At 37.9% G+C, this 16347-nt stretch overlaps 1 protein-coding gene across 2 annotated transcripts; it reads left to right on the top strand.

Moving 5' to 3' along the window:
- Positions 1-1724: 1724 nt before the first annotated feature.
- LOC307154378 (NLR family CARD domain-containing protein 3-like) lies at positions 1725-15864 on the top strand (the record flags this gene model as incomplete). 2 transcript variants are annotated; one of them, XM_079864271.1, is made up of 6 exons in its annotated part: positions 1725-1811; positions 4181-4533; positions 5002-6858; positions 12703-12876; positions 12965-13138; positions 13852-15864. In XM_079864271.1, exons 2-6 carry the CDS (start codon positions 4217-4219, stop codon positions 14261-14263), a joined length of 2934 nt encoding a protein of 977 aa, XP_079720397.1. In that variant the 5' UTR covers positions 1725-1811; positions 4181-4216. The 2 variants fall into 2 exon arrangements, with proteins under 2 accessions (XP_079720397.1, XP_079720398.1); XM_079864272.1 differs by lacking the exons at positions 12703-12876; positions 12965-13138; positions 13852-15864 and having other exon boundaries at positions 5002-6862.
- Positions 15865-16347: the final 483 nt, after the last annotated feature.

Raw genomic sequence — 16347 nt, 5'->3', positions numbered from 1 at the left:
TGGGGCGGTGTACTCCACTCATCCCCTCTAAGCGTATGTGTTACAGGGCTGACATGTGGTGGGCCACGTATCTTCGGTCGCACTGCACTGACCTCATAATCCTTCAAATATGATGGCTGCCTTAGCTGCCGTTTGGGCCGAGTGGCCCATGATGCTTCATCCCTCTGCTGCATATTCCCAGCACAGCTGCGTATCCGGCTCGAAGGACCAAACTGTAGCGAAGGCTACTCTTGAAGATGATAAGGGCTGGTTTCAGGTGTGTTTAGCAGTGTACCAGGTGTGTCGGTCAGAACACGACAGAGATGAGAGTGATCAACTTGGATGGTTTTATTACGACAAATGAGAAGATGAACATCAGAGGGAGGAGCCCACCGTTAACATACACATTGTTATAACTCTGAGGGACAGAGAAAGAGGCTTGTAGACTGCAATGGGCTTTGAGGAGCGTTAAGGGTGAGAGCGAATGTCAAGCGAGCAAGCAGTCATAGAGATGTGAGCACAAGGGGCACAGTCTTGTTCTGATGAGAGTGTAACAAATTGTGCTGGTATTTTGATGTGGTTTTCTCTTATAAGACGCACAGAAGCACAATACACTCAATCCGAGGCTGATAATATTATTCGTCTTCCCCAGTGCTCGTGGATGAGATGAAAATGCCGTCTGAGGCTACTACCGTCTGAGGCTACATGCGTTGCTCTGAGAGGAATTGTTTTGCTTCTGCGCGCGTGCGCACGTAACGTTTTTCATAATAAAAGTCCCCAAATAATGTCTAGCGCTACTTCGCCCTTAATCTTCACAGCCTTTTGCACAGAAAACACTTTGCAACATATTGGCAAAATATCCCCTGTAGTAAGTCAGTATGGCCCCTATGAACAAACTACAAGCTTTAAACTTAGAAAAAAGCTTTTGGTGAATTACAGTAACTTTTTTTCTGAAAATAATTGTGTAGGCCTCCTGTACATTCAGTAAGGGAGGTATTGGCAAAATGTCACTGGTAAGTCGGTGTTTCTAATAGTAACCTAAAGCAAGCTTTGGAATTTGAACATGTCTGTTTTTAAATGTTAAAAGTCATTTTAACTAGTAAAAATTATACGTTTTAACGCAGTTGGTTTAATTGGCAGACGTTCCCTCAAGCATTATGAGCCGTGACCGCGCATTAAAAGCACTCTCAGGTATAAATATGCAGCTACAATGCACGTAAGGTTATTTTTAACAAATATTTAATGTCGACATAAATTGATTGACAACTGTTAAAAGAAATATTGGTATTGATAATCTGTAAGACTGCTGACTATAGAGCAGTGACATGGAAAAACGAATGTCTGGCGAATATCGAACCTAAAACTAACTTTACCTTTCATATCCATGTCACTGTGCATGTGCAGTGTGTGTGTCATCACTCAAGCTTGTTTCTGATTGGAGAAAAATGACATGTTGCAACTTGCAACCATCCACTGTTGCAACTGTCCCCGGTCTCCCCTAAGTGAAGTTCGAGCTTATTTCTGTATTTCTCACATTTCTATATTTTTTCCCAGTATTTTTCACTATTTCTGATGCGAAGGATAGGAAATGAATTCAGAATGTTTGCTCTGACTCGCTGTGTTGTAAAATACAGTCACTATCTGGTGTAGAAACTCTTCAATCCGCCTCATGGTTTTCATGTTTCAGGTCAGGTGAGCTCTGATGCACAGGAGCAGGTGGAACAGGTGTGACGACTCTCTCCTTCAGGAAACAGATCGTCGAAAACAAGTTAAAACACTTGATGGATGAGAAGACGCCACTTCGGAGACTCTCACAGATGTCACACTTTACGGTCAGTTATTTGCTTCTGATTTGATGTGTAGGTCTACATATTATTATCACATGTGCGTCGTTAGATCCGTGTGTCTGTAACTCGTTTGTTGGCTCAGTTTAGTCAAAACAGAATAGCCTCTAAACCGCCTTTCTTTTTTCTGTTTCATGTCAGAAATAAAGCTTGATTTCTTATTTCCCAATTCATGTATACGAAATGAGTTCATGATGCTTAAGTTTATTTGTCATGTGCATAAAGTTAGTGAGAGATTGTACATTGAAACGCTTGTATTCTACAACAGCACAATTATACCTGTCGTGATTATTGATTAATCGTCTATCGTTATTCTATATAATATCAGTTATTTGAGAGAAACACGATAAGTTTTCAGTTTACATTTGAGTCGCCTTTTGCCAAAGAATTAAAAGACAGCTTTCTAAAGTACACAAAGATATTCAGAAAGACCCTTAATATGAAATGAAGGTTTGTGGGTTTGATCAGAATTGTTTCAGCTTTTTTAAGACTTCTACAAGGCGTTTGACCCAGTGGAACATAGTTTTATGTTTCATGTCTTAGAACATTTGTTTTCAGTGATATATATATATATATATATATATATATATATATATATATATATATATATATATATATATATATATGTGATCAGGACACTTTGTGCAAACAGGAACTGCTCACTAAAGTTTAGTTTTGGTTTGTTGTCCAGATTATCCATCATGTTTATCCTGTTATTATTAGAAATTCCATAAAGATATTAATACAAATTGTTCTTCTTGTAAACATAACTCAGAGACACTAGTACATTTATTGTGGCTTTGCCATTATGATTATTATGGAAATATTTCTCCCAATACATATAATCTGATTTTGTTATGTTATATACACAAATATCAGAAAGAACTTTGTTTTGTTTGCTGAAGTTACTTTGGGACACTTTCTAACTCGTGTATCTAGAAGCCTTTAAACAGTTGAAACCAGCATATTGGAAGTTAAATATGTGTTATATCTCTTAATACCATTAAGCTTAAAATTAAATATTTTGTTAAGCATTATTGTAAAAAAAGCTGTAATTAACGCTGTTTTATTAATAATTGGGACTTAGTAAAATGTGATATTGGTAAATTAATGAGAGTAAACTGAGGAAAAGGCAGTAATTAATGAAACTTCTGCTCTTATAATCACAGACCCCTGGAAATCTCTCAGATGATCAAACTGTTCATAAATGACAAAACCAGCTTGATGATATTTACAGATGTAAAGAGAAGTCTAACGCCGTTATTACAGCATTTCTGCGCTTAGAGATTGAGGAAGTCATGATGTCACTCACTCCAGTATACAGTAGGAGGCGCTAAACATCCTTCACGACAGAACTAAACCCGCCAGAACACTGAGGAAGAAGAAGAGAGATGGGCGGGGTTTATCGTTGATATCTGAGCCTTCTGCGCATGCGCATTCAGAAACCGAAAGTAAAGAAGATCCTTAGGAAATGTAAATTCACCTTCAGAAGTCTTCGTACTAAACATATATAGTCAGGCCAGCTGACAGTCTTGCCTGGGCCCGGGACGAGATAATCTAAATCTTTCGTATTATGTGTATGATACACAGTGTATCGGACATGTCAGACGTGTAGCCTATGGCAGGCATTGTGTGATTATCCCAGCAGTTTAGGACAGGACATCGCACAAGATTTGTGTCAACACAGAAAACATTGCATCACTGAATAGTGAACGCTTTTTAGAGAAGATAAGGCAACGTTTTTTAGTAGCCTACAATTCACACCCCGCGGTAATTCAAGAGAAAAAAATTCCAAATGCTCCACGTGAGACTGCGGTCTTCCGACCTTTTACTATCGTGTCAATTGACTTTGATTAATATGCGCGAGGGAGACATCACTCGACGTGTTGTTTGAAGATGTGAGAGCGCGCGCGAGTTCACACGCATATGTTTAGTTACCTATGATCAAGCGCGTGAACTCAACAATCGACTACTGTGGACTTCGACCGAAAACAGTATGTAAATACAGGTATTTGCGCTGGCTGAATAAACATCATTTTTATCCCTATCTTTCACATCTACTGCAGTCAGATTCACTCGTGTTCACTCTGAAGGAATCACTCACATGACCTGTGCACTTGAAATGACACATCAAGGATGTTAAGAGGCTAAAAGCAGGTTTAAAACTTGCCCCATTGAAGTCAACAGATCTTAAAAATAGAATAACTCGGTGTAGGCAACAGCGATTTTTGTCGTTGTTCTCTGTATTGACAGCACTCCAAATGTACAAAAAAATGAGCTCAATGTTAAAATTGACCGGAGTTCTCCTTTAATGTCTTATGTAGTCTTACTAAATAGTCTTATGATTTTTCTCTCAGTGTTTCCTTATGCAGATCTGAAGTCAGTTTCTCATTATGGAGAACAGAGAGAGCTGTGAGAGATCTTCATCTCCAGATCCCAGCTGTGTGTCTGTGAAGAGTGACGGATCCATGGATAAGCCTCCTCCTAAATTCAGTGATGAAGTAGTGACCTCTGACCCCAGTGATAAAGCAGTGACCTCTGACCCCAGTGATAAAGCAGTGACCTCTGACCCCAGTGATAAAGCAGTGACCTCTGACCCCAGTGATAAAGCAGTGACCTCTGACTCCAGTGATAAACCAGTGACCTCTGACCCCAGTGATAAAGCAGTGACCTCTGACCCCAGTGATGAAGCAGTGACCTCTGACCTCAGGTGAGTGTAAACCTGTAGTGGTGAATTAACTGTTTTATGGGAGTCAAACACACACTGAATTCACACAGAGAGAGGAGATTTGCAATAGGGCTGCAACTAATGATTATTTTGATTATGGATTAATTTGTTGATTTATTCTTTCAATTAATCAGATGAAAAATCAAAACAAAATGAATATGAATTCCTGAAGATGTATTTTCCACATCATCCATTATTATTCATTTGATCAATTAGTTATTGCAGCCCTAATTAAATAAATTAAACGGCAGACAGGAATAATTATTTCTTTGTGTTTCTCAGGATCTGGAGTCGGAGAGCTATGCAATGCAGAAAGTGTTGAACTAAAACTGAAATGAAACACATTAATTAATTGTATAGAAAATAAAAGATTGACAAGATTGTGTAGATTTAGATTTTAATTTATGTTATTTTTCTTGATCTTAAATCTGTGGACTTTTGTTTTTCTAGATTTTATAGAGATGATCAGACTGGAGACCAGGATTCTCCTCAACCAGTGAATGATGAACTACAGAGAGTCAAACACAGACACAAAGCCAGCATGAAGAACAAGTATGAGAGATTATTTGAGGGACTGAAACTCCAAGAGAATGAAACCCTCCTGAACAGGATCTACACACAGCTCTACATCATAGAGGGAGAGAGAGAAGGAGTGAATGAAGAACATGAGGTTTTACAGATGGAGAAAACAGCCAGAACACAACACTCACAAGACACTCCAATCTACTGCAATGACATCTTTAAAGCCTCTCCTGAACCAGGACGCCAGGAGAAAGAGCAGATCAAGACTGTTCTCACTAAAGGCATCGCTGGAATCGGGAAAACCGTCTCTGTGCAGAAGTTCATTCTGGACTGGGCCGAGGGAAAAGACAATCAGGATGTAGATTTCATGTTTGTGCTTCCATTTCGAGAGCTGAACTTGATCCGAGGTCATCAGTACAGTCTTCACAGACTTCTGCTGGACTTTCATCCTGAACTTCAAGATCTGGACTCAAAGATTTATGAGGAGTGTAAAGTTGTGTTCATCTTTGATGGTCTGGATGAAAGCAGAATCACACTGATGTTTTCAGACGCTCAGGAAGTTTCTGATGTGACTGAGACTTCATCAGTGGGTGTGTTGATGTCAAAGCTCATGAAAGGAGATCTGCTTCCCTCGGCTCTCATCTGGATCACCTCCAGACCAGCAGCAGCCAATCAGATCCCCTCCAAATACATCCACCGTCTGACAGAGATTCAGGGATTCAATGAGCCTCAGAAGGAGGAATATTTCAGGAAGAGAATCAGTGACGAGCATCAAGCCAGCAGAATCATCTCACACATCAGAAGAGCAAGAAGCCTCCACATCATGTGCCACATACCCGTCTTCTGCTGGATCTCCTCCACTGTGCTTCAGAAGCTCCTGGAAGAAGATCTGAGTGCAGAAATCCCTCAAACTCTGACTGAGATGTACATCCACTTCCTGCTGATTCAGATCAACATGAGGAATCAGAAGTATGAAGAGAGAGATCCAGAGAAACTCCTGCAGTCCAACAGAGAAGCGATCCTGAAACTTGCTGGAGTGGCTTTCCATCAGCTGATGAAGGGCAATGTGATGTTCTATGAGGAGGACCTGATTGAGAGCGGCATAGACGTCACTGACGCCTCAGTGCATTCTGGGATTTGCACTGAGATCTTTAAGGAGGAATCTGTGATTCATCAGAGGAAAGTCTACAGCTTCATTCATCTGAGCGTTCAGGAGTTTCTTGCTGCTTTCTATGTGTTTTACTGCTATTTAATGAAGAACAAGGAACCACTGCAGCTTCTGGATGTATTCAGATCTGATGAAGTCTCTCTGTATGATCTACTAAGATCAGCAGTAGATAAAGCCCTCTGGAGTGAGAATGGACGGCTGGATCTGTTCCTGCGGTTCCTGCTGGGCGTCTCACTGGAGTCCAATCAGAGACTCTTACAGGATCTACTGACACACACAGAGAACAGCTCAGAGAACATCAGAGAAACCACACAGTACATTAAAGACAAGATCAAAGATAAGTGGAATATTAATAATCTCTCAGCTGATGAATCCATCAATCTGTTCCTCTGTCTGCTGGAAGTGAAAGATCAGACTCTGTCCAGAGAGATTCAGGAGTTTGTGAAATCAGACAAACACTCAGAGGAGAAACTCTCTCCTGCTCACTGCTCTACAATCTCCTACATGCTTCAGATCTCAGAGGAGGCGCTGGATGAGCTGAACACCATGAAATACAACACATCAGCTGAGGGTAGAAGAAGACTGATACCAGCTGTGGTCAACTGCAGGAAAGCTCTGTGAGTGTTTAATCATTAATAGCTAAAGAATCCTTTTTAATAATGCATCTTACATCTTTACAGGGGTCATGACATGGAGTTTTTACATTATTTATTATATTCCCTGAGGTTCACTTATACTAGAGGAGCCAAACTCAGTAACCCTAGAGCTCAGGTTTCCAAACCCTGGGTCGCCAGGATGATTTAAGGAGAATGGAGTTACATTTAAAATAAAATAAATTTTTTTTTCATAAAGTCATAGTCTATAGGGCTGTATAAAAGGAATAAATATGCTAAGTATATTTGACTTAAATAATTAACAGATTTACAAAAGAAAAGAAAAAGCGGTGTGACAGTATTCTGCTGAGTTCGGGTTATTTTTGTGAAGCGCTCCACAAACTAGTTGACGGGAAGGAAACCGGAAAACACATCCTGTTTGTTTATTTATTTTACAAAGCCACAGTGTTCTGGTTTATTGTGAGTGTACACAAATAAAATTAAATACTTCAAAATGCAGTTTTGAACTGTAAGTGTGAAGCGCTGTGACTCCATGTTGCTTCAAGCGCATCATTCTGCGCACGGGATACGCATAAGCGCTTTGTGCCGCTCTGTATTGGAGCCTTTCATATTATAATACTTTTGGGCAATGAAAGATTATTGATAGCCTTTCTTGTTCTGTCCTATATATAATATGTTGCTGCCTCATTAAACAGCTATGCTAAACATTTAAAAGAAATGTCTTTTACTTTTATAGTATATATCATAAATATATTTACTTGTTTTTCATGAATGTATTTTACAACAATACAAAGAGCAATGAGTAACATTTTAACAGATTTAGTGCTACACTTATTCACTTTTATTTGTTCTCCATCTCCACTAAATAATGTTTTCTCTAAATGTTTAGATTTTATTCAGTTACTGTGCTCTCATGATTTTTCTAGATTAACTTTTGCTGCTGAATTTTCAACTAATCTAGTTTATAATAGTATTTTGTCATAGATTATGATCATATAATTTTTTCATTTGTTGTTTTTCTTTATAATGATGTTTAACACACAAGTGTAATTATCAGTTCAACAAACAGAGGTATAGAAATTCTACACTGATTAAAAAGAAAACTGTGCTGATATCGGATCGGTATCGGCCGATACTCAGAATTTTTGGGATCGGATCGGTTCTGGAAAAATGGTTTCGGTGCTTCCCTAGTTTCGAACAATCCTGCTCTTATCTGTATGACCAAAATGATGGAGTATGTTTTTATGTTTCCTCTGTTCGATCGCGTCTGCGCCTCACGCGTGACCGGTCTTCATTTAGCTTTGCGTTGTGTGGGTAAATGAACGAGACCAACAGAAATTACGCAAGGCAGATTTTATTCTGCATGTATAAAAGGACAAATGAATCAAAACAAGCTGGAATCTGTGGCCATCTCTCGCCATTGTAACATCAGCCTGTCAGTGATTATTTTAGTAAGGCATTATTTTAGCCAGAGCTTCCACACTCATGCTTAATGAACTCTCTTCAAAAATACATGCTTCACATCCTTCACACAAACTTTATACAAGTATGAATAAGGTTAAAGTGTATTAAAGAACAAAATTACATGTTTTAGTACAATAAACAAAACTCATATCATCTTTTTAGACGGAGCTTCAGCACAACTCGCCTCTCTTCAGTCGCGCTTATCTGAACCGAAGGAGAGCAACCAGAACCGGAACATAAGTATTAAAGGAGCCACGCGCCAAAATACCAAAATAAAATGGTCAACCTTACATATAAGATATTACACTGCTCAGTTTAAATAGTCAGTAATACCATTCGTGCCATTCAGAGCAGTGGTTCTCAACCTTTTTTGGGCCAGCGCCCCCTATGCAATATCCAGGTCCCTGAACGAAAACTTTGTGCATTTTAATGTTAAAGTCATCAATCTGGTGCACTTTGAGAGTTCAAAATGAAAAGCTCCAACCCATATTCTGTGTGCAAATTATATGAAAAATTCAACCTCTTTTAGTTGTGTCTGTCTACATTACAGTACTACATAATAATAGTTATAATGTTAATCCCATGACAGTAGGGGTGGAATGGTACACAGAAGTCACGGTTCGGTTCATACCTCGGTTCAGACATCACGGTTGGGTACGAGTTCGGTACAATGGAGGGAAAAGCAAAACAAAAATGCAGAAGGCAATTTTTTTTTATTGTGCATGTCTCAGGCTGTACCACCAAAGGAAAATAAATGTCTTAAGCCTTGTATTTTTTAAATAGGTTTTATTAATAAAGTAAAGGCATAGATTTGCTGTTTATTTGTAGTGCATTGACAATTGTTTTATATAATTAGTTTATTCATTTAATTAATAAAAAGACTAAAAGACCTTGAGATATGTTTGGTAATTGTACCTGAATTAATTTAAAATTTAAAAAAAATTATATTTCAGATCAATTTATTTGTTTTCCTTAAAATTTTAATTAACACTAACTTTATTCTCATCTTAATTATAAATAATTTATTTCTGTATAAAATAATACTACTATTAAAAACACAATTGATTTTCTTTTTTAATCAATGTAGAATGTGTAACTTAAAAATAAACAGATTTGTGCTCTGTTTGAAGACAAGAAATGAAAACCAATGCAATATGATGAATGTCCAAAAGATGGCACTCACAGACTGTTTTTAAATGGGGCTGGATACATATTTTTTGCTTTTAAACCGTGTGTGTGTGTGTGTGTGTGTGTGTGTGTGTGTGTGTGTGTGTGTGTGTGTGTGTGTGTGTGTGTGTGTGTGTGAGAGAGAGAGAGAGAGATTTTGGTTGGGTGACAGTTCTAGGTTACAGTTTGACAAGAGTTTACAGTTTGACAAAAGCACAATGTTGTGTTTTATTGCAAGTGTACACACATATAAGTAAACACTTTGCAGTTTGAATGATGTCCTTGTGATGATGAACCTGGGGGGTTATCATCATAGGAACATCAGTGCACAGTGTTGTATACAATGATTTATTGTTTAATGTGTTATGATTGTTTTCATATTGTTTATTTGATTGATTATATTATTTGAGATTGTTTTCTGTTTAAATGCATATGTAACAGCATAGACATTGAATGCATTTTGGTTGTCATGGGAGTTACTCGACCCCTACTGTTGGTATGGTCCGCTAGTGTTTGGCGGGAAGATTTCATGTACAAAGGGAGAGGCTAGTTGAGCCAGAGGGGGAGATGGGCCAAGAGCCAAAGCTTGTACAGTCAAGTGCTGCAAGATGTGAGTCTTTACTGTGAGAGGCTTGTTCCTCAAGGCTAGATTTGATGCCGTGTTTTGCTGCTTTCAGCATGTTTTATTTTTGAGTTATATTGTTTATTTTTCGTATTTTTGATGATTTGTTTAGTTTATTTTGAACTTCATTTGGGAGCACGTGTGCTGAGACAGCTGTCCTAATAAATCCACTTGGACATTAATCCATACCTACTGTGTACTCCACTCATTACAACTTTTCCCAGGCCTTTCGGCAAACAATTTTGGGCTGGTGGCTGTGGTCCTAACAGCTACCTGACAGTCCTGTATGAACAAAATGACGGAGTATGTTTTTATGTTTCCACTGTTCGATCGCGCCCGCACCTCTCTCTCTCACACACACACACGCAGGAACACACACACAACATATTCCAGCATTGCAATCTTGACATTGCAGCCTGTTCATTATAGCCACAGAGCTTCAGAGCTAAGGCGGGGCTACAGATTAGGTGTCCCTAAAGAACCCGCGTATCTAACAGTAGTTCCGCACTACATTAAGTAATTTGCACGCGAGTTTTATTTATTTTTATACCATGTATTCTCCGTGTAAATTCATGCACCGAACCGTGACGCCCGGTACCTTTTCGGTTCAATACGAATACATGTACCGTTCCACCCCTACATGACAGTAATTGCCATATATTGTAAAACAAATGCACTGAAAAATAAAGGACAGTCATTAAAGTGGTAATGTTTGCACTTAGGTTTTATTACACATTTAGGAGAGTATTGCAAGAAGCTGCTTACATTAACCTTAGTTTTGAAAAATAAATAAATACAATCATGATTTTTCATGAAAAATTATGTTAGAATTGTAGGCCTAAAATACCTCGGTATCTGCTTGTTTTCATCAATGGTATAATTAATACAATTAAAATTAATTAGGTTTGTCGTGATTAATTTGTGTTCATAAAAAAATTCTAACAAGAATAAACACATATGAACAATTAAATATTTATTTTTATATCTTGAAACTACCCAAGCAGCGTTTAGCGCTCGGATGTGACGGCGGAATGAATACGTTACCAAAATGTGATTGCAGAATATATTTAAATTATCCATCAAATTGTCATTTTCTCCTTACTGTCTTGCGAGTTAACAATAATCCCTGACCAGTAAATTACTTAGTGAACAAAGAAAACATTTTGGCATTAGGGATTGGAATTAGTTAATGCCTAAAAATGTTAAAGTTTTACCTTATAAATAGAATTTAGTTTAATTAATTTATAAATTCGTCGCTGGAGTGAATGGGAATATGATTTATTGAAAATATTTGAAAAAAATATAAGTGTTTCTTAAGTCAATCATTTTTAGTGGCTTGTGAGCTTTCCATTCCTCCTCTGCGTGATTCTAGTCAGCGCTGGATGCTAGCCACCACCGGATTGTTGTCAGTGCCAAACACATTTTTGAGCACGTGAATGCTGATTCTAGTCAGCGCTGGATTCTAGTCAGTGCTTGAGTGCTGGTCTATGACTGGAAAAATAATAGAGTTGTTGCAAAAACACCGAACCTGTGTGTCCTCATTAGGATACTTCTCTGGTTTAGTGACCAGGGTGGCGTAGTCGACTCTTCTTTAAACCTCTTTCCGTAATAAACCTACTGTTCGCCACACATAGCTTAGGCTACATGTCGCATTAAACTGGAATGTTAGGCTTTCTAAATTTAGAATGTAATTATTTTGCAAGTAAACATGTTAAATCTTGTCTTGCCTGGATCTTTGCAGGGGTGCGGGAAACTTTTGAATAAGAAATAATATCAAGTCGTCAAAATAAAACTCCTCAAAACTCCGCGAATCACAACAAGCGTATCAGTGAGAACACTCATTTAAACAGCATATACACACACCCGAACTTGACTGCACATCATATTTTTGACATTATTGATACTGCTTTCAATCGTAATGCAATAGAAATGAACACAAAAAACCTGCCTAGTGCCAGTCTACATCACTGACGGTGGACTTGCGGTCAGGAGTGGAGCGGCTGCGGACGAATGTTTTTTTTTTTTTTTTACTTAGCGCTACTGACGTATTCTTTCACGCAAACCATAGATGCGCGTGCACACAATATGACATCACACTCTCTATGCATATGTTTTACAACATAATTTAACATATACAAAGTCCTTTAGACTCAAGGCCTCTGGGGATGATGGACCTGGGGATGTGGCCAGAGCCGAAAGTGACAGTCTTTGACCTCACGTCCCAACTCCATATGAAACAGATTCATTCTACATTATATCTTGGCAATCCTTTATCTACTTGAATTTTTTTTTATATATATATATACAAATATATATATATTTACATTTTTGTTATGAATACTACTTCAGTTTGGAATAACTAGGCTATGCTATGGACAAGGGAACCCTATGGTCAGTGACCGTCAAAATGTTCATCCACCAACGTGGACTACTTCTCCACAACTACCACATATTTCACAATATTTGACTTTATTTTATCTTTGTATTGCCAATTATTTATCTCTGTTTTTCTAGTTTTTAAGGTGCTACTGCTGCCCCTTTAAAGAAAAGCACCCTGAACCCCAACTTATTGTGCTGTATTTACTCTCTTCTAGTCTTGTTGGCTGTAATCTCACTGGTCAGGATTGTGAAATTGTGTCATCAGCTCTACAATCCTCAAACTGTGTCCTGAGAGAGCTGGACCTGAGTAACAATGACCTGCAGGATTCAGGAGTGAAGATTATTTCTGATGGACTGAAAAGCCCACACTGTCAGCTGCAGATACTGAGGTATTTAAGAACATATGAGAGATTATTTACAGTCTGCCGGTCATAATGTTGATGTGTGTTTGTAGATGATCTGACTGTGTGTCTGTAGGTTGTCTCTCTGTATGGTGACAGAGGAAGGCTGTGGTTATGTGTCTTCAGCTCTGAGTTCAAACCCCTCACACCTGAGAGAGCTGGATCTGAGTAACAATGACTTGCAGGATTCAGGAGTGAAGATTATTTCTGAAGGACTGAAGAGCCCACACTGTAAGCTGCAGATTCTGAGGTATTTAAGAATATATCAGAGATTTACCACACCAACACAGAAAAGATACAAAGGGACAGGTGCTAGCTGTTGGAGATTATGTGGGAAAAGGGAATCTAACCATCATATTTTTGGGGAGTGTCAGAAATTAACCCAGTTTTGGCAAGGGATTGAAGGAAATTTGGAAGCTGGTTTTGAGGTGTTGATTCCTTTCAAGTGTGAATGTTTATATCTGGCTAATAGTTCTTTTGATGGGTGGAATAACATTGATAAAAAACTGATGTTTATTCTTCTGGCAGCCAGTAAAAAAGTTATTACAAAGAAATGGCTAAAACCAGAGCCACTTACAGTTGATGATATATATATATATATATATATATATATATATATATATATATATATATATATATATATATATATAGAAGTAATAGCTCCCCTTGTTCTTGTACATAGTTGCTGTCAAAATGAGGAAAACACAAAACATCTGTATTTGGCTTAAGTTTTGAATTTCCATGACCATGATGGGTTATAATGCTGATGTAGACATGATGGGTTGAATGCTGAATGCTGTCTCTGTATTGATGTATATGTTTTTGTTTTATTGTAAAGAAGAATTTCTGCCTTGATAAATGTATATATTTGTCCGCTGAAATTGAAAAAAGAACATATAAGAGATTATTTACAGTCTGCCAGTCATGTGTGTTTTTGTAGATGATCTGACTGTGTGTCTGTAGGTTGTCTGGCTGTATGGTGACAGAGGAAGGCTGTGGTTATTTGTCTTTATCTCTGAGTTCAAACCCATCACACCTGAGAGAGCTGGACCTGAGCTACAATCACCCAGGAGTCAAGCTGATCTCTGGCAAATGGATGGATCCAAACTGCTCATTGCAGATACTCAAGTATGTGGGACAAGCAAGCCTCGTTTACACTGCAGGTCTTGATGCCCAAATCTGTTTTTTTGTCTATATCCGATTTTTTTTTTTACCATCCGTTTACACTTTCTTGCCCCATATCCGATTAATGTGTTTACATTTGACATACTATCTGAAACGTTGCGCATGCTTAAAGGGGGTTCTTGCACAGATGGACAAACGTGAAATATGCTTGATGCTAGCTTTGCGATATACCGTATTTTCCGGACTATAAGTCGCACTTTTTTTAATAGTTTGGCTGGTCCTGTGACTCATAGTCAGGTGCGACTTGTATATCAAAATTAATTCATACTGACTGACATGAACCAAGAGAAAACATTACCGTCTACAGCCGCGAGAGTACACATGCTGCTTCTGTAGCTTATACCCCTGAAAAAAATTACTGAAAACAACTGAAAAACTGAACAAAAGACTGAACACAAACAAAATGCCCTCAAAAAGAAAAAAATCTCCATGTTTACGAAGCTGATGCGGTGGTGACGCGTTCATGTAACATGTAAGGGTGGCGCTGCCAATAAAGCACCTAAAAGCTGTCACAAAGAACCAGCAAAAGTAATGATTATGAATATGTCAAATATAGCAAGGAGACATTTTAATTGTTTATTAATTAACAAGTGTTTTCTGTGTCAGTGTCGGCTGCAAAGATGAAGTTGACGATACTGACTCCTGATATTCGCCGTAGTGAACGCGCCAGAGAGAAATACACGTTTGTTTGTTTGTTTGTTTGTATACTTTATTGTCCTTTTCAAGGAAATTTGTCTTGGACTCAAGCTGCAATAATACACAACATATACATACATACACATATGCACACACAAACCAATAAAAAGCTGAAGTGATAACAGCATCAACAGTGCCTCTTCCCACCATATAGGTAAATTAAAAAGGATTTAATAAAAAAAAAAGAAAAAAAAAGAAAAAATAACGTTTTTCATTACTACATCTTGCTATTTAACCCCTAGAGGTCGGCTATCACGCCGGCGCGATAGGCTCGTTTTTTTCCTTATCAGTTCAAAAAGATAAATAAATAAAAATATTACTTTTTATCCTATATGCTTGTGTTATACATCAATCGATCCTGTTAAGTGTGTATTATTTTTGCGTATACTCACAATAAAAACAAAGTGTTGTGTTTTTCGCCAAATAAAGAAAAATAAAACATGATGCGAGTTCTGCCTCCTCTCTGTCAGTGAAGTCCATTCTGAAACGCGTCCGAAAATGAACCATAACTCAGCGAATACTCAGTCAAACAGGCATACAGACACACTGGCATGAAGCTTGAATTCTCTTCTTTTAAATGAAAATTTTTTCTCTGTTTATGTAATCTTTATGAAAAGTGAGAGATGTCAGTCGTTCTCATCTCAGCTCATTACGTTTAAATCTGCCCCGCCCACGGAGAGCACGCGCTATTCAAACGCAAATGACTGAGGCGATCCGTGCAAACTGTGAACGCCCCCATATCAGCTCGAGAAAACACATCAAGCTTATTCAGATCATTGTGTCTCGCAGCGCTGTGAGGAATAATAATAATAATGGAAAATGTACCTCAGAAGTGCTGGTATTTCAAGGAGCAATGGATGGAATACTGTAGTAAGTTTATTTCATTCTCTAGTAAATCGCGTTTCTGTGTGTGAATGAATTAACGATTTTTAAAAGCTAAATATAAGCCTTTTCTTTAAATAATTGTTATTGTGTTTTATTATTGACAAATTTGTGGAGATGATAAATATTCCAAAACTTAAAATACAGTATGAGAATTAACTGCACAATTACTAGACATGTTTTCCTTGGATATTATACAATTTGCAAGCACAATTTGTGAAAAAAAAAAATAAATAAAAATTGAGTTGCTTCCAACTGTGAACCAATTTGGTAGAATATATATATATATATATATATATATATATATATATATATATATATATATATATATATATATATATATATATATATATACTGCTCTTGCATTCTTTCTTGTTGCTATAGGTGACACACCTGAATGAATGGCTCATTAAGTATGCGGGCCCCATTGTCTCCTCAGGTGTGAATCACTAAATATGCATGATGGTGTTGAATGGTTGACGCCCTTTGCGCATATGGCCTTTCCAAACAAAAAGTGTTTTACAAGATTTAAATCAATGTATTGTGTTATGTGAATGATTAGGCAGGATGATTTTCACATCATTTTGAAGAAAACACTCTAGGCCAGTGGTTCCCAACAGGGGGGTCGCAACCCACAAGGGGGCCTCAGCGAGCTCTGTGGGGGGTCGCGTCGTATTTTGAATTTTTTTTAGCAAT

This window comes from Squalius cephalus (assembly GCF_949319135.1).
Source record: "Squalius cephalus genome assembly, chromosome: 2".
NCBI classification, from domain to species: domain Eukaryota; kingdom Metazoa; phylum Chordata; class Actinopteri; order Cypriniformes; family Leuciscidae; genus Squalius; species Squalius cephalus.
Note: the sequence above shows the minus strand (reverse complement) of the source record. Positions and strands in the feature narration are given on the sequence as shown.